Raw genomic sequence first — 26,037 nt, 5'->3', positions numbered from 1 at the left:
ATTTTTATGTTATCCAGGGGATTGAACTCAGTGCCTCACACATGTTGGGCAAGCACCCTACCACTGAGCCACAACCCCGACCCATCTTTTTTTTTTTTTTTTGTATTTTATTTAGATAGAGACAGGGTCTCACTAAATTGCTGAGGCTGGCTTTGAACTCATGATCCTCCTGCCTCAGCCTCCTAAACTGCTGGGATTACGGGCGTTCATCACCATGCCTGGCTGGAATTGTGGATTCGAATCTTAGTAACACTACTTATAGCTGCAGACTCTCAGCATCTCTTAAATCCTTGGAAGCTCAGTTCCTCCATCATAAATACGGAATACTAAAAAATATTACCTCAAAAATGTGAAATTCAAAATGCTCTTCTAAATCACAACTACTTATCAATATACTGTATCGATTTTTACATGAGATAATTAAGGCTATACAATTTTATTTAAGTACTGGGGATTGAAAAGAAAGGCTCTTAACTACTGAGCCACATCCCCAGGCTTGTTTTAATTTCTTATTTTGAAACAAGGCCTCGCTAAGTTGCTAAGGCTGACTTTGAACTCACAATCCTCCTGCCTCAGCCTCCAAAATAGCTGGGATTGTAGGGATGTACCACTATGCCCAGCTAAGACTATACAATTTGAAATCACATAACCCCTAGAACACAAATAGTGGCATGAGAAATAGAACTACGGAGCTCAGTATAGCACACTAAACTCATTATAGCACAGAGAAACCTGGCCAGAATCTATACTTCCTCACTCTCAAATTGTGGAATCCTGGGAAACTTCTTTATTTCTCTAGTCTCTGGCTCATTTAAAATATGGAGTTAATACATCTAACTCATAGGACTGCTACAAAGGTAAAGGGCTTTAAACAAGTGCTGATTTATAGTTAGGGCTCAATAAATAATAACCTTTTCTACTGGTAGCTCTTTCCTAAATCTTCTTTTCTATTCACCTCCACAAAGCAGGAGAAGCCATTTTAAAAAGCCTAAATTACTTCTCAAAATCTGGAGAAAAGTCATGAAACCAGACAAAAAGAAGAAAGGAATATGAATGAACTTCTATTCCAGACCATGTATCATGCTGACAACATCTGCTATTGGAAAACCCAGATACAATAACCTGAAGAATAAACCACACCATGTTCATTCTTTCCAAAGTATAAGAAAAGTACACTAGCTCCATTTTAGTCAGACTACCCATTACTCTTATATAATCTGGTCTCAACAATAGAATCTAACCAAGCAGAAGGTGCAACAGAGAGCAACTTTGATGTCACATGCAAATCACATCTTTTTTTGGTAAGCCCAACCTTTAATTTTTCAGCTCAAACCCATCTCTATAATAAAGACTTCACTTACTGCCCCTAGCAGACTCTAATGTTTGTCTCTGTACTTGGCTGCACTTGTTACACACTTTCATGATAGCAATTATCTAGTGGTATTGTAATGGACTATTTGCATGTCTCCTCACTGGATTGTAAATTGGCAAAAATCCTGTCTCATCTTTGAATTCTTTTTTTTTTTTCTTTTTTTTAGCTATAGTGGGCCAAAATACCTTTATTTTATTTATTTATTTTTATGTGGTGCTGAGGATCGAATCCAGTGCCTCGCACATGCTGGGCAAGTGCTCTACCACTGAGCCACAGCCCCAGCCCCTCATCTTTGAATTCTTGATGCATAACACACATAGATTCCTATAATTACATATTAAATGATGAATTTCACCTTCTATTTCACTAGTGATGGCTGAGCAGAAACAGCTGGGGAGACGTTAGAAGGAAACACACAAGCTAAGGTCTGCCAGACCAGACCTCTGTTCTTTCTGGAGCTTGAAGGGGATGACTGTTTCTGCTTCTCAGAGTTACTTTATCTTAAACACACAAAAGAATAGATATAAATTCAGTTCACATAGAATTTCCAGATAATAGATTATATTCTTTCTCAGAAAATAAAATATGTAACAAGGTTTCTGGGATGAACACAAGTGGTTTCATATAAAGATGACCTCTAGCCAGGCACAGTGGTGCACGCCTGTAATCCCTGTGGCTTGGGAAGCTGAGGCAGGAGGACTGCAAGTTCAAAGCCAGCCTCAGCAACAGCAAGGTGCTAAGCAACTCAGTGAGATCCAGTCTCTAAATAAAATATAAAATAGAGCTGGGGATGTGGCTCAGTGGATGAATGCCCCTGAGTACCAATCAATCCCTGGTACCAAAAAAAAAAAAAAAAATCCTGTAGCCTAACATTCTGGAAGATATATTATACTACTAGTAGCTCTAAAGTCCTTAAACAATACAGAAAAACTAAGAATCAAATGTTTTTTTAAAAAAAAGTCTTACATGAAAACCTTAAGTTCTTTTTCCTCTTCCAAAACTTCTGCTCTACATCTCAATGAACCCTTATATGCAACTAAATGTCTCTTTGAAAGAGATCCATGCAACCTCTAAAAGGAGAGCCCATGACAAACAAACAATAAGCAATAACTTCAATACAGCATTTACTCTCTTCAAGGTGTTTTCAAATATATCTCACTGAACCACAGCCAACTATAATCATAGAATCTTAAAGTAGGAAGAGCCTTGGAAGTCATTTCCACAACCACCCCACTTTACCAATCTAAAGGTATTCAAACATCTCTAGTTTCTAGTGTTTAGGAGGAAGGAGACAACAGACAATGCTTCAACAGACAGTGCTGGGAACAACCACCTGTCAGTTTCTCAGTCTCTTCCCTTACTTTAATGATCCCAATCATTTAAACTAAGTTAACCCACCATCAAGCAATAGTCTTTGCTTCCTAAGTCCACTTCCTTTTTCTGAGCTTCATCACCAAACTTTCCCCACTCTCCTCCACCAAACACAGACAGGGCCTCTAAAATTCTGACCCCTTAGAGATCCTACTGGTTCCATCTCTGACAACTGATCCTCTTCCTATTATTCTGTGCTGTCTTTATCTACATGCTGTCAAACACAAGACCACAAGCAACTCTATCTATCACTGTCTCTTGAGCCTCAGGATTTTTTTCCCCTTTCCTTCCTACCTTCTCTCTGCTTCTCAGCCTATCTTTTCATTCCTTTCAAACTCAGTGACTCCTTCCTCCGGTGATTCAAGGTCCACTGATAACTGAATACATCAGCTGTTAAATGCTAATTAGATAGGAAAGGAGACATGCACTCTCAAGTTCACCTTCAAAGAATTTATTTAACAAAATCATAAACCTTTATGATTCAACAAATTCTAGGAGGCTTTCCCTAGCTCAAAATGAATTGGTGTCCTTTTCTCAAGACCACCATTATATTTCTGATGCAATGCCCAATCTTCTTGTCTGTCTCCTGCCACTACACTGTGGGCTCTACATGAGAAAGGACCCTTGTGTCCCTAGTACCTTGCCCAGGACCCGGAACAAAGGTGATACTTAAGTGAATGGATGAATCATTCATCCATCCATTCATACAATCATTCAATTATCCATTCGTTGAACAAAACTTTATGTACATAGACTGTAAGGATGAAATTGAAATAGTTCCTACCTAAAATTAAATCAAAGCTAACATACTTGAGATTAGTACTTTTTCCCCCATCCGCATGCCCAACCCCCACGCCAAGCTTAGAGTCCTCTCCCACAGAGAAAGCCCGGCCTTCCATTGCAGAAGTCCACGCCCCTTCAACTCTAAAGCTACCTCTCAGACCTTTAGTTCTACCCTAGGACCCCCCAACTAATAATCTCAAAATCTTAACATTTCCATCCGTCCAGGCTTTCTCTCTGTCCTTCATTTACATTTCTGAAGCTACTGCATGTCTTCTACCCCCAAGACCACCTCAGGGCGCCCGAGTCAAGAGAACCTCAGATTTCCTTCATCCCGCCCCCCAGTCAGCTCCTTCTTCCCTCTCAGGACCCTTCCCGTTTCTCCTAGGACCTCCTTTCTCTAACACTTCACTGCCCCTTCCTTCGCTTTCAGGCTGTCTCTTCTTTCCTTGTCTCTCAACTCCTCTTACCTCTTCTAGCTCCCGTTCCGCCGCAGCACCTCCTCCAACCTCCACCTCCACTACTGCCGCCATCTTCAGGTTCACCCCCTCCCTCCTCCCCGCGCAAGCCAGCTGCTTCCGCCGCTCATGTGCTCTTAGCCAATCAGCGGCGGGGACTCTAGCAGGGGGGGCGGAGCACCAAGACTTGGGGGCAGACCTGTCAGGGACCGAGACATTTTGCTACTTCTTTTAGATTTAGAAAGGAGGAGTCCCGTACACTTCGAAGCTTCCTCGGGGAATCGTTCTTGGAAAGTGAGAAATTTCGCCTACATTATTTTTAGTGCAATTATTTCTCCAATTATTCCCTTTGGAGAATCAAAGAGAAGAACCCCTAAGCCAGCAACGTTCGCGACACTCCCTGACGTGGGCTCCAGGAGCGCGGCGTGGAGACTCAGGACTACATTTCCCATACTACACCGAATCTAACCCGGAGGTTCAAATTGCGCTCTCTCGACGCGAGAATTAAAGTGAAAAATATACATTAAAAACACATGCAAGTGTATTTTTCTGGCTGTAGCACCAGTTGCCTTGCCTCGGTGGGAATCGTTTTACAGGAACAGCGGCTAGTTTAGGTTCCAGAACGCGTTCCTGAGCTTCAACGGGCCAAGTGTGTTACCGGGATCAGAAGGCGGAGGCCAGAGGACCAAATTGGCGGGAGAATGTTTGTGATCCACGACCAGAGGCGCGGTATAACTTCTTGAGGTTCCTGGTCTCGGGTGAGGAGCGTTGGGGTTTGTTGACCCGGAGCGTAGTAGCCGAAGGGGGGGGGGGGAGGTGGCATCAAAGAAGTGGACAAAGCAGCGTGTTCGGGATTCTTCAGATTCAGGGCAGCAGAGGCTGTCATTACTGTTTCACACATCTTAATACTCTTTCCTGCCCCACATTCTGCTTCCCCAGCTCTCACCTTTACCCGCTTTCTGCACACCCCACCTCCACTTAGACCTTCTTAACTGATTTTCAGCACCCTACTTTTCGTATGTCTGAATTCGTTAGCTTGCAGACCTGTAACCCAGCTCACACGCCCCCTCAGCGTCCAGTCTGGATCTATTGATGATAGATCAACTCCAGGATGACCTGTGAGTTCAGAAAACCTAGAATGCCAGCCGACTTTATTTGGGGGCCAACAGGAACTTACAGGTTAATATTTACTACCTACAGACATCTCAATTACTTGAAACAATAACTTTTATTATGTGAAACTTTTTTTTTTTTTTTAATTTTTAGCGGACACAACATCTTTGTTTGTATGTGGTGCTGAGGATCGAACCCTGGCCGCACGCATGCCAGGCTAGCGCGCTACCGCTTGAGCCACATCCCCAGTCTGTGAAACTTTTATATATGGAAATTATTAATAGAATATTACAAACAATGTATTCTCAGCACACCAGATTGACTATTGATATGATATATTTGCTTCCTGGTTTTTTAAAAGGTTAATATAGAAAAAAATTGAATTTAATCTGTGTCTTTTATTCTCAGATCCATTACCCTCTCATCTGCAATAAAAACAAATTTTATTATAAATTAGCTGTGTGTTTTATTCAGCCCATTTAAAAAAATTATATGTGTATCCTTAAATGATACATAGTGTTGCATTTTTTTTTTTCTTTTGTGGTACCTGGTATGGAACCCAGGACCTTGCACATGCTAGGCAAGTGCTCTACCATGGTGCTACATCCCAGATCCTGATTTTGTTTTTTTAATGAACACAAATGCTGTTTTCTATGTATCACCCCCTAACTTAATTCTTTCACTATTATTTTTAAAGCCTATATAGATGTATATTTACATCCAATTCATTCCTAACCATTGTACTGTGCTCTTTTTTATGATATATAATATTTCCTTTGTCCATTCCTTTTTTTTTTTTCCTATCAGAAACAATGTGTCTTTATGCACATGTGAGTCTCCAGAGCTGCTGTTCAAATAAGTTAACTACTAGCCACATGTGACTATTCTTGCAATGTGGCTCCTTAGAATTAATATGTGCTGAAAGTGTTTATGAGGGGAATCATTTCCCCACATTATTGCCATTCCTTTATGTTGTAAGATTGGCCGGGGTTATTGGGGGTTAAACTCAGAGGCACTTTTACCACTGAGCTACATCCCAATCCCTTTTTTATATTTTTATTTTAAGACAAAGTCTCACTAAGTTGCCTAGGGCTTTGCGACGTTGCTGAGGCTGGCCTAGAACTTGTGATCCTCCTTTCTCAGCCTCCTTGGCCACTAGGATTATAGACGTGATCCGCTGTGCCTGGCTATTATCAGACTTTTAAGTTTTTTGCCAGTCTTAGAGGAAAGAAATATATTTGCAATTTCCTTATTACCAGGCTATGAGTTTTTCTATATGGGCTTTCGTTCATTCAGATTTCACCTTATGTGAATTGCATCTTCTACCCAGTTTTCTATTGGTTTGCTTATTCTCACTGATTTGTAGGTTTTAAAAAAATATACTTGGAATACTAGCCAAGTTTACATGTGTTGTAAGTAACCTTTTTCTTAGCCATCTGTATTTTAACCTAGTTTATGTTGTCTTAAAGTATTGTTATTCATGTTTCCATCTTTGATCCACTGGTGTGTGTATATATATATATATAGAGAGAGAGAGAGAGAGAGAGAGAGAGATAGACACACACACACACACACAAATATATGCCATATATATATTTCTTTTTTATGGTATTGGGGATTTAACCAAGGGGTATTTTACCACTGAGCCACATCCGTAGCCCTTTTTGTTTTTTATTTTGAGACAGGGTCTTGCTAGGTTGCTGAAGCTAGACTTGAACATGCATTTCTCCTGCCTCAGCTTCCCAAGTTGCTGGGAATACAGGCGTGGAGCACCGCACCCTGCTGGGGTATAATTTTTTAAATAGTTGCAAGATAGGGATCTATTTCCATTTTTCTTTACATTGTCAACCAATTTTCTGAATACCTTGACTATATATATTACCTCATCTTTTTCTAAAAGAATTACTATCCTGCTCTATCTTACAGTTGGTGGATATGAGTTCTCATCTATACCAGTGTTTCTAGAATCTATTTGCCTATTTCTATAGACAGTATGTTCTAATTACTAAACTTTATGATTTTTTCAAAAAATTTGATACCCTACCTCTTTCATCTTTCTTTTTGGAAACATCTTAGCAATTTGTAACCTTTAATTGATTGTTGAGTTTTCAGGTTGCCAGAAATATCTGTTGAAATTCTAATTGGAGTTATATAATATCCTCTTCTTTCAGTGAATATTTATTAGTGCCTACGGTGTTTAGACCATCTCTGAGATGTAGAAGATGATGAACATGACAAAAATCCATATCCTCAAGAAGCAAGAAGGGGCATAGGGTAAACAGTTACCAAAAAAACCCCAGAAACAACAGCATTTGTAAGGGCAAGGAGGTCTGTAAGAACTTAATCTCTTGGACAATTTGATTATCTTCTTACAAAAGATTGTATGTGTCATTCACCACTGTGTTTCCAACACCTAATACAATGCCTGATACCTACTAGAAACTCCCCAAATATTAACAAAACAAAATCAAATATCCAAAATCAACAACTTCAGGGTTCCCAAGCCACTGATTTTCAACACCTTGTTCTTCGTATGTCTGAATTCATTAGCTTGCAGATCTGTAACCCTAGCTCACACGCCCTCTCAGCGTCCAGCCTGGATCTATTGAGTGAATAGAACTAGGATGCACCAGTGGCGCACACCTGTAATCCCAGCAGCTCAGGAGGCTGAGACAGGAGGATTATGAGTTCAAAGCCAGCCTCAGCAAAAAGCAGGGTGCTGAGCAACTCAGTGAGACCCCTGTCTCTAAATAAAATACAAAATAGGGCTGGGGATGTGGCTCAGTGGCTTAGGGCTTGTTAAATCAGATATCTGTTTGATGGTAATGAAAAAATGATGTTTTTCTATCACAAATATATTACAGGTAAAGCATCCCTTATAGGAAATGCTGGGCCCAGAAGTGTTTTGGATTTTTTGATTTTTCAGATTTTGAATATTTGCATATACTTGATGAGGATAACACCCATTTTTAAACTGAAATTCATTTATGTTTTGTATATACCTTATACCTGAAGTGATTTTATACAGTAATTTTAGTCACCTGCATTTTCATTGAAATCTGTCACAGGAGGTCAGATGTAGAATTTCCACTGTGACATCATGGTGGTGCTAAAAAAGTGGCATATTTTGGCATATTTTAGATTTTAAGTTTAAGGATGCACAACCTGTACTGTGAGTTTATCTAAAACAGATTATATCTAATTCTGATGTTTTCAATATCTCACAGAGAATAATAAAAATTTGAATGTCCAGTGAGTTCCCATTCCAGGACTAATCAGTTTCATAAATCTGGTGAACTTGCTGGGTGTGATGTCACATACCTGTAATCCCAGAAACTCAGGAAGCTGAGGCAAGAGAATGGAAAGTTCAAAGCCAGCCTCAGCAATTTAGTGAGGCTCTGAGGAACTTAGACTCTGTCTAAATAAAAAATAAAAAGGGCTGGGATGTGGCTTACTGGTTAAGCACCCTGGGTTCAATTCCTGATACAAACAAACAAACACACCTGGAGCCAATGGTGCACACCTGTAATCCCAGCAGCTCAGGAGGCTGAGACAGGAGGATTATGAGTTTAAAACCAGCTTCAGCAAAAATCCGAATGCTGAGCAACTCAGTGAGACCCTGTCTCTAAATAAAATACAAAATAGGGCTGGGGATGTGGCTCAGTGGCTCAGTGCCCATGAGTTTAATACCTGGTACCAAATAAAAAACACCTGGAGGACTAAAGAGGTGACTCAAGACTCATCCTTCATTCTTCTGTCTTTGAAGCCTTAACAACACATTGACCTGTTAGGAATGCTTGATAATTAGGAGGTAGTCACTAAGAGTTTTGTTACTCCTGTTGCTGCAGACTACCCTACTGCATGACTTCAAGCCCTTTGGAGCTCAATTTTTCTGCCTTTTACATTGGGTATACAGCAACAAGTCAGACATGAAACCTGTTCTGCAAGAGTTTACAATTTGTCAAGGAACATAGGACATAAATGATTGTTGTGTGAGGCACTCTATTAAGTGCTAAGTGAGAATTGATAGGATGGAGCTATCACTTGGAACTGATGAAGCAGAGGTAAAGTGAAGTTTGATCACTAAAATGCATTCAATTTGACAAGTTGGAAAGGGAACTGTCTGAAAGGGGTCTGAGGAGGTCTGAAGGAGACCTCTAATTAGAACTTCCAGGTCCTTGGCTCCATCACAAATAAGAATTTTAGTAAAGAGAGGAAGAGCTTTGTTATAAGGCAAAAGGCAAAGGTCTACTCCCTGCTGCAGGCAATCTCAAGAGTGAGCCACATTGCCAGGGCTGAAGGTTGGATTTTTGTTAGGGTACATAATTAGGTGGAATATTGTATGCAAAAGGATTGAACTTCCCTCTGGGATTCAGAATTATCATGTTTCCCACTGGGGGTTTGGAATGTAGGTTTCGATTACATGAACATCTCTGATGATCACTGGGTTATGGTTCAATCAAATGTTAGCTCCCTTCCCTGACAAGATTAATGATCTCTTTCTGTTGAGATTTTGTTCCTATTTTGCTATGTTCCAAAAAACTGATAGGGAACTGGAAAGTTGAAAGTAATTTGTGGACTATTTAGTGCATCCTTACATTTTGACCATTTTCTGTCCTTTAGTCTCCTTTATCCTGCTCATTAGACAGTCTATGAATTATTTGTTCTATATATTAATAGGAATATTTTTCCTTTAGAGACTTGGTGTTCTTTCTGTATCCCTAACTTTCTATATCAGAACAAGCAATTCAAGCAGAGGTAATGGCATGAGCAGAGTCTTGGAGGTAGGAAAAAAAATTTTGGTTGGAGATACAAAAAAGGATCTTTATGGCCAGGAGTATATCCAGGATCAGCGAGAAAACATGAATAAAATGAGCCAGCATAAATATTTAAAGAGAGAACTCACTGAAATACATTCAGATAACTTTAAAACATCTCTCACTAAGGAATTTTTGAAGCTAGGTGATGGATGCATCAGTTTGTTATACTAATATGTATGCTTTTCCATATACTTAAATTTTTCCTATAAAAAGTTTAGCGAGCCATGCACCATGTTGCATGCCTATAATCCCAGCAACTCAGGAGGCTGAAGCAGGAGGATTACAATTTCAGCCTCAGCAAAAAGCCTGGAGAGGTAGAGCAGCACACCTACAATCCCAGAGGCTGAGGCAGGAGGATCACAAGCTTGAGGCCAGCAAAAAGGGAAAGGGGACTGGGGGTATAACTCAGTAGTTAAAGTACTCCTGAGTTCAATCTCCAGTACTGTTTTAAAAAAAAAAAAATGATAAACAATTTAAGGGGCAATTCATACTCTCTTAGGAACTCATCTACATATAAATCCAACATTAACATTAATATGTTTTGTACTTGCTGCTCTCTTGCCTTGATGTTGCACTCCAGTTATTTCACACTTTTTTTGGAATCTCATTAGATGGTTCAGATCTGCTCCCTGCCCATCACCCCCACTAGGCCCAAAGTAGTAATCATCAGAAACTGGCTGAGGGCTAGAAATATAGCTCAGTGGTACAGCACTGGGTTTGATCAAGGCCATGGGTTTTTATCCCTGGGAACACACACACACACAAAAAAAAAAAAAGAAGAAGAAGAAGAAGAAAGAAAGAAATGGGCTGATGGCCTCAAAAACTCATATAATTAGAGAAACAGCCATAATTTTTTTTTGTCTTTTTTTTTTTTTCTTTTTCTTATGGGCCTTTTTTGTTTGGTAGGTTGGTTGGCAGTACTGGGAATAGAAGCTAGAGGCACTGTACTACTGAAAATACATCCCCAGCCCTTTTTTTAAATTGAGACATCTTCTTGCTAAGTGACTTGAGGCTGACCTCAAACTTGAGATCCTCAGCCTCCAAAGTTGATAGTAGTTTATTTTTCTTTTGTTTTTTTCTTCAGGAGTAATGTGAAGATTCTTGTTCTTCTGGAAGCTGCTAAAACCAAAACATAAACCAGTGTCAAAGTGGTAACAGAAGAATTCTTGAGATAAAGCATTTTTGCCCTGTACTTGGACAGCTGATAGGCCTGCCATGGCTCCTGTGAAGATCAGTCATGTGGTGTCATTTTCCTCTCAGGTATATCAATCAATGGGCATGTTTGTTTGTTTGTTTGTTTTCCTTGATGACTGAAAGGAATGAACAAAGTAGGAGACTTGGCTCTAATTTCAGGAAACTCCCAGTCTAATAGAAAGGACATGATGCCTTCTCTGGGAATCCAGAATCTAAGGGAAAAAATAGTTCTTGCCTTCAGGTTGTTCCCAGAGCAGTGCAAGAAACTGATAGAAATGTTCCCAGGACTTGAAGTTCCATAAAGGAGGTACCTCAGGATTCCACTAATAGCTTAAGGGTGCTGGGTAGTTCCTAGGCCCAGAATCTGCACCAGGGTCCCCAGAACAACCATTTGGTCAGTCTTGTCATTGAGAGCAGACCAGAACACTCAACATCATACCTGACCTGTGATATCATGACCACCATCAAGTGTGATCTCAGCCTCTTCCCTAAATGTTCTATAATTCCCACTTAGAGCTAAATCCCAGACCCTGAGCCCGAGCATTTCCCACATTTTCCTCTATTATCATTGCTCTACCCATTTATTCCTCCTCTCGTGTTAACTCTGGTCTTTCTCCAGAGGTGCTGTGGCATTTCGGGGGATAAGTCTACATTTTACAGCAATATTATTTGCATAGTGGGATATTTAGCATCCCTAACCCTGTGCCCCAATAACAGTATTGCTTATTAGTTATTATGATAGTCAAAAACATCCCTACACATTTCAGAAATACCCTTAGAGGGTCTTTAGGAACTACTATATTAACTTCTAAGTAAAATAAAACAATAATTACACTTATCCTGCTTATCTTCATAGTCATCCTGAACAGTTTTCTTCATAGACTCATAGTCTTATAAAAGCTAGAAGCTAACCATAACACATGTAAAATAACTTAATAAAATTGAAGGTACTCAAGATCGCATTATCATTTTTAGTATTTAGACTGTGCCTCCTGCATTAGTCTCTTATTATAAAGCCTTCATAGAGTTTGCATATTGTGCTTTTGGCTCTTGGTCCTGAGTACCACTGTGAACCCAGAAGTGTAGAAGTCCATAGCACAAGGCTGCTCTAGGGACACACAGTTACTCCTGCACAGGTGATACTTAAGCTAACTTGCAAGGCACCTTCCCTACTCAAGTCTTCATGGTGCCAGTAATCATTTATAATTCATTATATTCACTGAGCCAGTTGCAGTGGCACATACCTGTAATCCCAATGGCTTGGGAAGCTGAGACAGGAGCATCGGGAGTTCAAAGACAGCCTCAGCAACTTGGTGAGGCCTTGAGCAACTTAGCAAGACTCTGCCTCAAAATAAAAAAGTAAAAAGGGCTGGGGATGTGGGTAAGTGCCTCTAGGTTCAATCCTGAGTACCAAAAAAAAAATATATATATATATATATATATATATATATATATATATATATATATATATATGTATTTTTTTTTTCTTTTCTCTGATAACTTTATTATCAGAAATCAGCTCAGGGGTTTTCCTGCTATGATTGACAATTGATGGGATTCAAAAAAATCAAAGTGATTTTGAAAATCTCTTATGGCCCAGAGAATAAAACATCCAGTTTGTTTTAAACTACTTTTAGATTTTCTTTAAACTGTAGTGGAAGACCTTTGGATAGGCCCTATCAATTATTTTTGGACTGCCAGAAGAACTTTATATTTCCTTTTTAGATGGAATGTATTTTGTGTGAGCAATTTAAACAAATAGTACTAACAGACTAAAATAAAATTTTAGGTAAGACTGATTCATTTGTATTAAAAAAACAAAAAAAAATGCCAGAAGCTGGACATGGTGGCACATGCTTGTAATCCCAGCCGTTCGGCAGACTGAAGCAAAAGAATTGAAAGTTCGAGGCCAGCCTCAGCAATTTTGTGAGACCCTGTTTCAAACTGAAAAATACAAGGAGCTAGGGATATAGCTCAGTGGTAAAGCACCCCTGGGTTCAATCCCCAGTACAGCTACAATAATAAATGAAATGAAGTAATTATCCATCTTCCAATATTGTGGTTTCCAACCCTACTATGTGGGGGCCAACTTCTAGAAATTGAAAGGAGGGAGGACAAGTATGTCTCTAGGCATCCCCCCAACCTGTGCTTTAACCAGAGCTCTGCTTCTATTTGTTGAAAAAAATATTCAAACACACACATAACATGCTTCAGTATAAGATTTCAGTTACAAAAGGGGATTTGGGGCAGGGGATATAGCTCAGTTGGTAGAGTGTTTGCCTTGCATGCACAAGGCCCTGGGTTCAACCCCCAGCACCACCAAAAAAAAAAGGAGGGGGTGGATTTTATTGCTGGAATAACATGGTTAGAAACCATGTGTCTAGGGCTGGGGATGTAGCTCAAGTGGTAACGCGCTCGCCTGGCATGCGCGGGGCGCTGGGTTCAATCCTCAGCACCACATAAAAATAAAATAAAGATGTTGTATCCACTGAAAACTAAAAAATAAATATTAAAAATCTCTCTCTCTCTCTCTCTCTCTCTCTCTCTCTCTCTCTCTCTCTCTCTCTCTTAAAAAAATTATTAAAAAATGTGTCTAGCTTCCCCGCTCTCCTTATGGATGAAAAATTTTTGATCCAAAGAGGAAGTAGTTTGTTTAAGGCCTCTCAACCAAAAAGTATCTGACTTTGGGTTAAAACTCAGAATTTCTTTCTATGTAAATATATCACTATTATTGTCTTGGAATAATCACTTTATATATAGCATCCATTGTAAACTTAGAATAAAAATCTTTGGGGCTGGGGATGTGGCTCAAGCGGTAGCACGCTCGCCTGGCATGCGTGCGGCCAGGGTTCGATCCTCAACACCACATACAAACAAAGATGTTGTGTCCGCCGAAAACTAAAAAATAAATATTAAAAAAATTCTCTCTCTGTCTCTCTCTCTCTGTCTTTCTTTAAAAAAAAATCTTTGCCCTTTTAGGATTGTTATAAACATAAGAAAATGTCTGAAATAGCTGATAAATCAAAGACATTAGTAGAGTGTAATGGTTAAAAGCTCTGGTTTTAGAAACCTGCTTTGGTTGGTTATCTGGCATGAGTCCTTGGGTAAGTTTCCGAGCTTCCCTAAACTTCAGTTTATTGATTTACTAAGAAGTAATAATAATAAACATGTAGGATTAAATGAGGGAGTCTGGTAAATAGATAGAGGTAGATGGTATCTAAATCTCTTGGTACATGGTTCCTGTGTTACTGTGGATTCCCATCTGGTGCCTTTCTGTAATGTTAGGATGCTTTAAAAGACTTGGGATTATAGGGATGCCTTATTCATGGGCATATTTTTCCCCATAGACTTAGTAAAGTTCCTGATTCTCTCCTTCTCTCTCTGACTTAGGATCCCAAGTATCCTGTGGAGAACTTGCTGAACCCAGATAGTCAGGGGAGGCCTTGGCTCAGCTGCCCTCAGGACAAGAGTGGGCAACTGAAAGTGGAACTACAGCTGGAGAGGGCAGTGCCCATTAGCTATATTGATGTAGGTGAGTGAGTTCCCTGGGGCCTCTGAGGTAAGACACTGGAGTGATATTCCCCTCTAACCCCACTACTCAGAGGTCTTAGTTCATTCCAGCCAGGCAGCCTTCTGGAATAAGCCCTGCACAGGTGTGAAGGAGAAATGTGGCCTTTGCCCTTGGGGCCGATTTGGTGTTGGAGAACTCCATGGTCTCCATTCATATGAAATACAGTGTGAATGGAGCTCCTTGAACTATGCAATGTTCGGCTTTGATCTGTGTGATCTGTGTAAAGCCTTAGGACATTGGCCTAATTATAAATGCCAACAAATAGAATTTGTATACACCTCTAAATATTAGTGTCTGAGGATTACTGGTAAGGTGAACTGTGCATAGGAAAAGGTTGACTTAAGAATTCTTTGAAATAGAGAATTGACAAAGTCATCTGGTGCCAACTTTATTAGGACAGAAAGATGTTGGGCTTCCTAGCAAGGATATAAGAGAAACAGAATTTGGCACTGCTTTCAGGGCCCAGGACAGGGAAGCAGCAAGTCTCTGCTGGATCTTCCCATGGTCATTTAGTGTAATTCCATGTTGTCATGTAGCCTGATACAGAACCTTTGTGTTATCATTAAATTATTGGTTCCTTGTGTGATTCCACATGTTGCCAGACCTTTCTGACTACCTGCTAGTTTTAGAGTGAGGAATGTCCTCTTCCCGTCCAGTTCCCTTGTGTATAATTATTTCTATCGCACTTATCCTTTTCTCATCCTTTTGTCCCCAGGTAACTGTGGCTGTGCTTTCCTGCAAATTGATGTGGGCCGTTCTTCCTGGTCCCTAGACAGACCTTTCATCACCCTGCTCCCTGCAACCACACTAATGTCCCTCACCGATTCAAAGCAGGGGAAGAACCGCTCAGGGGTCCGCATGTTTAAAAATGGTAAAGAGGGCAACAGCAGAAGGGGGGTATGTTCCCGAGTAAGAAGGATGCAGTACTAGAGAGGATGTAAGTGCTTTGGAGTATAGATTGTGGGAGGGAGCCTGTTCAAGGGCTTAGTTATCTTAGGCTACTTCCTAAGAAGTAGATTAATTAGTGAGTGACATGCTTGTATGTGAATTCTTCGTGACGAGGATGCCTGATAGCTGGGGATGTTTATTAGCTACTGTATGATTGGTATTTCCCGTGACTTGTAGAGTCTGAAACAAAACACATGTTAATTACTATGTTTTTTGTTTGTATAAATGTATATAAGTATAGATGTAAGTAGCAGAAGGCTACATAATGGTTATATTTTATGTAGCATATAGTGTTTCCTGAATTCTGTTTATGTAGATATGCTCAGTGGGCACTGCAAAAGAAACATAGGATTTGATTCCTGTCCTCTAGGGATTTAGAGCCTAGTAAAGATTTGTCTGTGTTTAAATTGAAGGTGTTTGTAATGTCATAAAGGAAGAATGATACTGGAGGGGCATGTGAGGTGGAGAGGATGAAGTCCTGACTGGATAGTGTTAGAAATTAGAGTTGTGTTAGAAATTAAAGAGTTTGTAACATCAGTGTTTGATACTATGAGTGAGTGAATGTGCAGGACTTATAGCATCGTGAGAGAGGTTGAGGTCTTGTGGTTCGGGAAGGGTTGATATCTCAGCTAATCCATGAGTAAGCTGTTTCCCCATACCCTAGCACCACAGATGCCTCTTGGTTGATTGAGATATTGATGAGGTCCCTAGAGAGTTGTAGAATAAGGATGTACCCAGGCTGGAAATGGTGTGGAAGCATAATGGGGGAGTGATGGTCAGAAGGCAAGGAACTGGGTCTGAAAGAGCCCTAACAGGACTACTTGGTATTACCATTCCCTGAGCACCTAAACCTGAGGGGAATATTTACTGGTCGTCTTCATTCTTCGTCCTGTTGAAATTTGCTCTGTATAACCTGTCTTCTCTTTCCTTGGGATAAACTTTCTTTTATTTTTTTCCCTCCATTAATTCATTTTCCCCCTCAGTTTGTTTCTCTTTTTTCCTTGAGATGATTTCCTGGCTCCAGCCTCAGGAGAATCATGGGATCGACTTCGCCTGACTTGTTCCCAACCGTTCACACGTCATCAGTCCTTTGGCCTGGCCTTTCTGCGGGTGCGTTCCTCTCTGGACTCCTCAGATGACCCTGTGATGGATCTCTCAGTCCCTGTGAGCTCTGAGCTAAGCCAGGTATGTACTAGGGTAGAACCAGGATTTAGTATTTTCCCTCCCTTTGAGGGTTTTGGGTTAGAAAGCTGGTGCTTGATAATGAGGGGTAGACACACTGCACACAAGCACAGGTGGGCATGCTGCCCTTTCTTACAAGTAGGAATGAACTCTTCCCCTTCTCTCCCTTACACAGGGAAGTGCAAGTGAGTGAGCCAGGTTCCAGGATTGCAGGGCCCGGAGCTGACGTGAATGGAGCTAAATCTCCATGACCCTGGCCTTTCAATAAAATGGAAGCTCTGTGAAATTAGGGACCTGTTTGTCTTGTTCTATAAATGTATTCCTGGCACCTAGAACATTTCCTGGTAAAAAAGTTCATTGTGTAAAGGACCCTTGGAGGGGAGTTGCAGATAGTCACATAAAGTATTATTATTCAAACCAAAACACTTTAAAGGCAAAAGAGAGTACTATTAATATTTGTAATGAGCCCAGCTCAATGGCACACACCTATAATCCCAGCTACTCAGGAAGATCACAAATTCAAGGTTAGTCTGGGCAATTTAATGCCTGTCTCAAAATGTTTTAAAATGGGCCTGGGAAGGCCAAGGAGGTAGCTTAATGGCAGAGTGTTTGCCTAGCATTCTTGAGGCCCTGGGTTTAATCCCCAATACTGTAAGTAAGTAAATAAATAAATAGATAGATAGATAGATAGATAAAATTTAGGAAGCCAGGCATGGTGGCACACACCTATAATACCAGCTGGAGGCTGAGATAGGAGTGTCTCAAGTTTGAAGCCAGCCTCAGCAATTTAGCAAGATCCTGTCTCAAAATAAAAGGGATTGAAGATGTAACTCAATGGTAGAGTTCAGTTAGCCTGGGTTCAGTCCCCACTACAGAAAGAAAGAAAGAGAAAGAAAAAATATTTACAGGACTGTCCCAGACAAACCAGGACATATATATGATCACCTTACTTTTTGGATAAATAAGGGATTTCCAGAATTTCTTTCATTTTGGCTGTTGAATTACTCTGCACTTCCACAACCTTGATTGGCTTGCAAGAAAGAAAGTTAACAACTCCAGAGCCGAGTCAGTAAGGCACTGAACAGTGAATAGAGTTAAACACACATGTAGTTACCGCATGAAATCATAAGAAAAGGCAGTGTAAAACATTCTGACAAGAGCCAGTTGGTACTTGGAAACCATTGGTGATACTCAGTTTTATAATTTTAAGATATCTAAAATGTCATAGGCCTTTTTTTCTACAGTGTAATTCTAATTGGTATATTGGAGTGAAAGCAAAACATAACAGCTTTTAACCTTCTGAAATAGAGTTATTATGATCACAAATATTCTAGTAAGAAAATAGGTCACACTGCTAATTCTTGGAGAGGATTTGAACCCAAGCTGCTTGACTCCACCTGGCCTGTGCTCATAAGCTAAATTCTAATGATCAATCTCATGTAGAATTAAGGTTAAATAATTATCTCCAAACACATATCTAGTTAGTTACCCTTTCTAGTAGTATTCACTCTAAAATTCATGTGGCAGGGCTGGGGATATAGCTCGGTGGTACTCTAGCATGTATTAGACTCTGAGTTTAATCCCCAGCACCAGAAAATATAAAATAAAATTCATGCAATTATATAAAGAAAAAAAACTAAAATCCTCAAAAATTAAACAAAATATTTTAAAAATAATTATAGTTTATAATGACAATTAGAAATAGTAAACATTGAACATGTATGAAGACCCGAATTGTTGTGACTTTACTTTATATACAACCAGAGATATGAAAAATTGCTCTATATGTGTAATAAGAATTTTAATGCATTCCGCTGTCATATATAAATAAAATAAAGAAATGCAAAAAAAAAAAAAAAAGAAAGAAAGAAAAGAAATAGTAAACAGTCAATGTGAATAAAAATACTAATTTCCAAGCTTTCAGAATGAGGTCAAGTCATACTTTATAAAAACATTTACCTTTAGAAGAATCCATAATAAGCCAAATGAAGTGGCACATCCCAGCAGCTTGGGAGGCTGAGGCAGGAGGATTATGAGTTCAAAGCCAGCATCAGCAACTTAGCAAGGCACTAAGCAACTCAGTGAGACCCTGTCTCTAAAAAAATTACAAAAAAGGGCTGGAGATGTAGCTTCTTTCTGTAGGGCTGGGGATCAAACCCAGGGCCTCACATTGCTAGGAAAGCAGCCTATGACACTGAGCCACATCCCCAACCCAATTATTCTTTTTAACTTAAGGGAAAAAAGGAAATTTGAAAAAATAAAAAGGTCAATAATGACAGGTGCATTTTTTAAAAAAATATTTTTAGTTGTAGATGGACACAATGCCTTTGTTTATTTAGGTTTTTTATGTGGTGCTAGGGATTGAACCCAGTGCCTTGTGAGGGCTAGGCAAGCATTCTACCACTGAGCCACAACCCCACCTCACAGATGCATTGCTTTGACAAAGAATTAGAAACTGTAGTGTACTACCTAAATAAAAATCTATGTAGAAATGATCATGTGATATCTATATATGCGCACATTTATACACGTGTATATATATATATATAAAAATAAACATCTCTTTATAGGTAGCTAGAAATGATCACCAAATGTGGTAGGCTTTTATTGCACATGAACAAAATTGTTCACAAAATGAATCATACTGTTAATTAAACAATATTATCAAATAAATACATACATATTATTTTTTTCTCTCAAAGATATATAGACGGCTGTGCAGTAGAGCGCTTGCCTACCACGTATGAGGCCCTGTGTTCGATCCTCAGCACCACATAAAAATAAATAAATTAATTAAATTAAAAATAGAGGTATAAAAAGATATATAGAGATGAATGACTTAAATCAATTTTATATATTGACAATTAAAATATACATATTTTTGAAAGTTTGAACATGACAAACAAAAGTTTGCACATGATATCAGTTTCTATAGCCCTGTTTTTTCCAATAGGTGTATTTTTTTTATCCATGGGGGTTTTCATGGTCATGGCAAAACTCTTTGCATTGGAGAACTAAATATACAAAATCACAGAATCTTATATCATAGAACCAGAAGAGAATTTGAGAGTCTGCACACATCTGCCAATATACCATGTATAAGTTACAGCAGATACATTCACTAAGATGAGTTCCTAGGTGACAGTGTCCCCTGGTGGTGGATCTTGATATTCCATATTTCTCTGTTCTCAGGGCTCTTCTGACACTCAGGAGTCACATCCTCAACCCTGGCTGGCTAATCCTTCTATCCGGAGGACATTCTTCCCAGAACCCCAGACGTATGTAGCTGCCAGAGCAAAGATCTACCAGTCACTTCTCATATCTTTCTCCTAGAAGAGAAAGGCTACCATGTCACTCCCAAGCACACAAGCCCAGCCTGGGTTTCCCTAATTAATCACATCTCTCTCGCCCTAACCCTACCCATATATCAAACTGGCTTTCTCACTAGATGCCAGCAACTTGGGTGAGCAGAACGGGATCTGTGTTCCAAGTGAAATTATTAACTCTTATTTCTCTGCAGAAGCTCTAAGAAGATTTCAGAGCTCAAGGATATCCTAAAGCAGCTACAACCAGGGACTCTGGGGCGTTCAGCCCATATGGTGCTTTCTGCAGCCCGCAGGGCACCTTCAGCCAGTGTGGCAAGCCCAAAGAGCAATCATGCAGAACCAGGTCCCAGTCTTCCAAAGAAAGCAGGTAAGGCCTAGTAACCTGCTCCTTAATGTTCCTAGCAATGTCCTTTCTTGAATCCACCACTGCTGTACATGGATGGCTCACAAGTAGTACTTCATGTGAAAGAAAAAAAACTATTGTCAGCAGAGAAGAGAAGTCAAATAATATATAATGATTGAAAGAGCATTGACCTAAATCAAAAATCCTTATCTCTTTGGGCCTCAGTTCCCTTGTCTTAAAAGTGAAGGGATTAAACTAAATACCTAGACTTCTTAGAGTATCCTTATTCTGTGGTCATCTCAGAAAGACAATTGAAGAGTGATGGGGTTTGGAGTTTATTGGAGAAATAAGGTGGCAGAATAATGTAGTTTAATGAGAAAAGAAGAAATAATTAAAAGATTCTTGGTGGGGCTAGGATTGTGGCTCAGTAGTAGAGTGCTTGCCTAGCATGCATGAGGCACTGGGTTTGATCCTCTGCACCACATGAAAATAAATAAATAAAATGAAGGTGTTGGGTCCATCTACAATTTTAAATATATATATTAAAAAAAAAAAGATTGTATCCACCAAAAACCAAAAAAAATAAATATTAAAAAAAAAAAAAAAGACTTTTGGGGTTCTGTTTTGCACCAGACATTGCTAGGCACTTTTACCAACTTTACCTATTTAATGTTCACAACAAACTTATATCCTCACTTTACAAAGAATGTAAGGTTCAAAGAGGTTACATTTTTGAGTCACTCTAACATTCTGTTCTTTTTATTTTTCCAAATAGCAAGAAAGAGAAAACCAATGAGGTTATCAACAAAAAGTTAAAAACACAGGATAGTTTGTTGTTTCATTGGGAAAATTTTTTAAAGGAAAAGGTTTGCCTATCATTTCAAAGGACTAAACAAATTAGTGAAATAATGAATGTATAATTTTATTGCAAAAATAGGAAATATTGATTCTGTTTTGTTGTGTAACAGATTACCTCAAAATCATCTTATGGTCTGTGATGATTAAGAATCCACTTATGGCTTAGGTGGGTCCTCTAGCTCTGGATCTGTCACAAGGCTGTAGCCATCTCAGTGCTCAGCTGGAAAGGGCCTGCTTCATAACCCACACACATGGTTGTTGGTCAGATTCATTTCCTCATGTGATATTGGACTGTGGTTCCTTCAATTCCTTTGCTATCCAGGCACAATGGTGCATGCCTATAATCCCAGAGGCTCAGGAGGCTAAGGCAAGAGGATCACAAGTTCCAAGCCAGCCTCAGCAACTTAGTGAGACCCTAAGCAACTCAGCAAAACCCTGTCTCTAAATAAAATATTTAAAAGGGCTGGGGATGTGGTTCAGTGGCTAAGCACCCTTGGGTTCAATCCCTGGTACAAAAAAAAAAAAAAAAAAAAATTTCCTCTGCCATGAAATACTCTCTATAAAGTATCTCACAGTGTGGTAGCTTGTTTCATTAGTGAACAAACAAGAGGGCAAAATGGAGTGCCAGAGAGAGGGAGTGTGCACATGCTACAGCATGTTGCAAGAAACTGACAGATTATGTCATCCCATCACTTGTGTCATATGCTGTTCTTTAGAAGCAAGTCATTAGGTCCAGGCCACACTCAGGGAGAGACATGAATATCAGGAGACAGCAATCAATGGGAGTCCTCTCAGAAGCTGTCTTCCATATAATGAAAGACATAGTTTATTATTTTAAGAGAAGGAAAATGGAATGGAACCAACCATTTTGGGACATTTACTACATACTGAGCTCCAGAGCTATAAAAGCACTTTGATATTAAATGCTGTACAAAATGTCTCTTAAATTCTGAATAACTAGACAGATGACAGTTACTAAATTTTGTTATCACTCATTGCCAGATATTTATTGAACATTTCTTACATGCCAAGCATGTGCCATGTTACCACAGTAAATAAAATAGCAATGATTCTACCCTAATGAGGAGATATGTACCCATGTCACACAAAGAAATCTGAAACTAAAATAGTGATAAGTACAGCGAAGGAAAATCATAATAGGATGATTAGAATTAGATTAGAGAATCCAGGAAAAACGACTCATAGGCAATAGCATTTCATCTAAGACTTGAAGAGTGAGAATTAACCAGGCAAAGAGGGTGGAAACGGTATTCTTCAAAGAAGATACATGATATGTGAAAACCTTTTGTGAATGAGCTATCTTTAATGAGCATTTCTAACACAGTGCCCAGAGCAGAGGAGGAGGACTCAGAGAATGATGTTGGCAGGACAAAGAGACGAAAAATGCAGGACCAAAGGTAAGTAGGTCAACGTGAAAGGCCAAATCACCTCCCCAAACCTTATCATCCTTCTACAGCTGTTCTCCACCCACTCATGCGTCAGGTAGGTCAGAGAGCACCCTTGGGTCTGGGTCTTGAGCTCTTAGTCTAGAACTTAGAAGAGAAACAAGTACTTGTCCGTGTGTCATCAGGCAAGAAGGCAGCCCTATAGGGAGCCAGAATCTGTAGATGAGTACACTGCGTCTCAAGGATTTCATAAAAATTTAAATCTTTTCTGCTTCAAAAGTCATTTTCAAGGAAATAAAATGATATTCCATTGAATATGGGAGAAAATATTTGTATATTATATTACATATTTTATATATATATCTCTTAAATATAAAATATATAAAGAACTCTTCTAAATCAACGATACAAAGATAACCTAATTGTAAAAGTGGACAAAGAGGGCTGGGGTTGTGGCTCAGTGGCAGAGTGCTTGCCTAGAATGTCTGAGGCACTGGGTTCGATCCTCAGCACCACATAGAAATAAATAAAATAAAGGTCCACCAACAATTAAAACAATATTTTTTAAAAAATGGACAAAGAATCTGAATAGAATTTTTTCTCAAGAAGATGTAAAATGACCAATAAACATGAAAGATGCACAGCATCAGTCACCATCAGAGAAATGGGATGACTAATTAAAAAGATGGACAATAACAAGTGTTGGCAAAGATTTAGAGAAATTGGAACTTTTATAAATTACCAGTAGGAATGTAAAACAGCGCAGCTTAGACTGACAACATAGCTCAGTGGTAGATATTTTCCTGGCATTCATAAGGCCTTTGGTTCAATCCCCAGCACTGGGGGAAAAAAAAATCAAAGTTAAATAAAATAGTGCACCTGCTTTGGAAAACAATTTGGCAATTCAGAAACCTAAAGATAGAGTTACCACATGATTCAGTGATTCTATGCCTAGTGTATACCCACAGGTATTCACATAACTTATATGTCCATAGCAGCATTATTCACAATAGTTGGAAAGTAGAAACAACCCAAATATCCATCAACTGGTGAATGGATAAACAAAGTGTAGTGTTTATATACACAATGGAATATTATTTGTCCATGAAAAAGGAATGGTTATAGTTACTTGAAAGGCTGAAATGCTGAAAAAGGAGGTTTACAAGTTTGAGACCAGCCTAGGCATCTCAAAATACAAAATCAAAAGGAATGGAATATAGCTCAGTGGTAGAGTGTCCCTAGGTTCAATCCCCAATACCTAGGTGAATTTAGTATTTTAGATGTATTGTATAATACCTGTTCTAATATGAAAAAACCTTGAAAACACTGAGTGAAAAAAGTCCATCACAAAAGACCACATGTAGTAGGATTCCATTTATACAGAATGTCCACAATAGATAAATCCATAGAAACACGAAGTATATATAAGTATTGTAGTACAGAGGAATGGGGAGTCACTGCTAATGGGTTTGGGATTTCTTTGGGGGGGGTAGTAAAAACCTGTCAGAATTAGATATAGTTGTGGTTACTTGACTTGGTGAAGATACTAAATTTACCTGTTGAGGGTGGGTACTGGGAATTGAACCCAGGGGCACTCTTCCACTGAGCTATATTCCATTTCTTTTGATTTTTTATTTTGAGATGCCTAGGCTGTTCTCAAACTTGTAATCCTCCTTTTTCAGCATTTCAGCCTTTCAAGTAACTGGGATTATAGACTTGGCCCACTATAGCCTGCCAAAATTCACTCTTTTTGCGGGGAGGAGGTACTGGGACTTGAACCCAGGGGTACTTTACCACTAAGCTACATATATTCTCAGTCCTTTTTTACTTTGAGACAGGATCTCACGAAGTTACTTAAGCCCTTGCCAAATTGCTGAGGCTGGCCTTGAATTTGCAATCCTCCTGCCTCAACTTTTTAAGTAGCTGGAATTCCAGGGTATATTACTGCACCTGGCCAAAGTTCACATTTTAAAAGGGTGAATTTCAGACTGTCTTTCTGGAGATAACCCATATTCTCCTGTAAATATACTTCTACTTTCCTATAAACCTGTGTCTATGCTTTTTTTTGTGTGTGTGGTGTTGAGGATTGAACCCAGGGTCTTGTGCATGCGAGGCAAGCACTCTACCAACTGAGCTATATCGCCAGCCCTCTGTCTATGCCTTTAAAAAAAAAATGAAGGGCCCAGCATGGTGGCACTTATCTGTAATCTCAGCAACTTAGCAAGACCCATCTCAATATAAAAAGTAAAAAGGGCTGGGGATGTGGCTCAGTGGTTAAACACCCCTCGGTTTAATCCCCAATACTAAAAAAAAAAAAAAAAAAAGGGGGGTAATGTTATGGTATGTGTATGATACATCAATTAAAAAATAATTAATGGGGCTGGGGATGTGGCTCAAGTGATAGTGCGCAGGCCTGGTATGTGCGAGGCACTGGGTTCAATCCTCAGCACTACATAAAAATAAATTAAAAAGATATTGTGTCTACCTAAAACAAAAAAATAAATATTAAAATAATAATAATAATTAAGGGCTGGGATTCTAGCTCAGCAATAGAGCACTCGCCTAGCATAGGCTAGGCACTGGGTTCGATCCTCAGCACCACGTAAAAATAAATAAAATAAAGGTATTGTGTCCAACTACAACTAAAAAAATATTTTAAAAAAATAGGGCTGGGTTGTGGTTTAGTGGTAGGGCACTTGTCTCGCATGCATGAGGCACTGAGTTCAATCCTCAGCACCACATAAGTAAACAAAATAAAGGTATTATGCCCATCTACAACTTAAAAGAAAAAAAAGTGTAAAAAGAAAATAAATAGGGCTGAGGTTGTGGCTCAGTGGTAGAGCGCTCACCTAGCATGAGCAAGGCCCTGGGTTCGATCCTCCGCACCACATAAAAATAAGTAAGTAAAATAAAGGTATTGTATCCAACTACAACTAAAAAATAAATTTAAAAAGAAAAGAAATAAATGATTTAAATCTAAGAACAATAATAGAAGCTCTGGGTTTTTTTTGGTTTCATTTTCTTCAGTGGGGATTAAACCCAGGGTCTTCATGCCAGGCAAACCCTCTACCACTGAACTATACCCCCCAGCCCCAGAAGCTCTGTTGTCAGATGTTCAAAGGTTAAATGATTTCCTTCACCCAGCAGGGTAACACACACCTATAATACCAGCTACTCAGGAGGCTTAGGCAAGAGGATGGCAAGTTCAAGGCAAGGGCAACTTAGACCCTATTTCAACATGAAAATGATTAGGGTTGTACTTAGTAGTTGATTACTTGCCTAGCATGCAAGAGGC

The 26,037-nt window shown here is 39.3% G+C and overlaps 2 protein-coding genes and 1 non-coding gene across 6 annotated transcripts in view; 2 read left to right on the top strand and 1 right to left on the bottom strand.

Moving 5' to 3' along the window:
• The window catches only part of Rnf121 (ring finger protein 121), a 60,872-nt gene extending 56,804 nt beyond the window's left edge, over positions 1-4,068 (bottom strand). The window contains exon 1 of one of the 2 annotated variants that reach the window (XM_027942544.2): positions 3,994-4,068. In XM_027942544.2, the coding sequence (XP_027798345.2) occupies positions 3,994-4,056 (63 nt within the window). In that variant the 5' untranslated portion in view covers positions 4,057-4,068. The remainder of the gene's footprint in view (positions 1-3,993) is intronic. The other variant, XM_071616448.1, reaches the window with a different exon arrangement.
• Positions 4,069-4,198: 130 nt separating this feature from the next.
• Xndc1n (XRCC1 N-terminal domain containing 1, N-terminal like) overlaps positions 4,199-26,037 on the top strand; it is a 46,329-nt gene continuing 24,490 nt past the window's right edge. Inside the window, exons 1-8 of one of the 3 annotated variants that reach the window (XM_071616442.1) lie at positions 4,199-4,739; positions 10,999-11,174; positions 14,499-14,640; positions 15,395-15,550; positions 16,634-16,812; positions 20,002-20,087; positions 20,330-20,502; positions 22,682-22,754. In XM_071616442.1, coding sequence (XP_071472543.1) covers positions 11,130-11,174; positions 14,499-14,640; positions 15,395-15,550; positions 16,634-16,812; positions 20,002-20,087; positions 20,330-20,502; positions 22,682-22,754 — 854 coding nt within the window. In that variant the 5' untranslated portion in view covers positions 4,199-4,739; positions 10,999-11,129. Of the gene's footprint in view, positions 4,740-7,400; positions 7,423-10,998; positions 11,175-14,498; positions 14,641-15,394; positions 15,551-16,633; positions 16,813-20,001; positions 20,088-20,329; positions 20,503-22,681; positions 22,755-26,037 lie in introns of those variants that run through there. The other 2 variants (XM_071616440.1, XM_071616441.1) reach the window with 2 other exon arrangements.
• On the top strand, positions 13,358-13,430 carry Trnaa-ugc (transfer RNA alanine (anticodon UGC)). Its single transcript has one exon. It is a non-coding gene; the product is annotated as a tRNA-Ala (tRNA).

Source organism: Marmota flaviventris, chromosome 9 (genome assembly GCF_047511675.1).
Source record: "Marmota flaviventris isolate mMarFla1 chromosome 9, mMarFla1.hap1, whole genome shotgun sequence".
Taxonomy (NCBI): Eukaryota; Metazoa; Chordata; class Mammalia; order Rodentia; family Sciuridae; genus Marmota; species Marmota flaviventris.
This window is presented reverse-complemented; position numbering and strand designations above follow the sequence as displayed.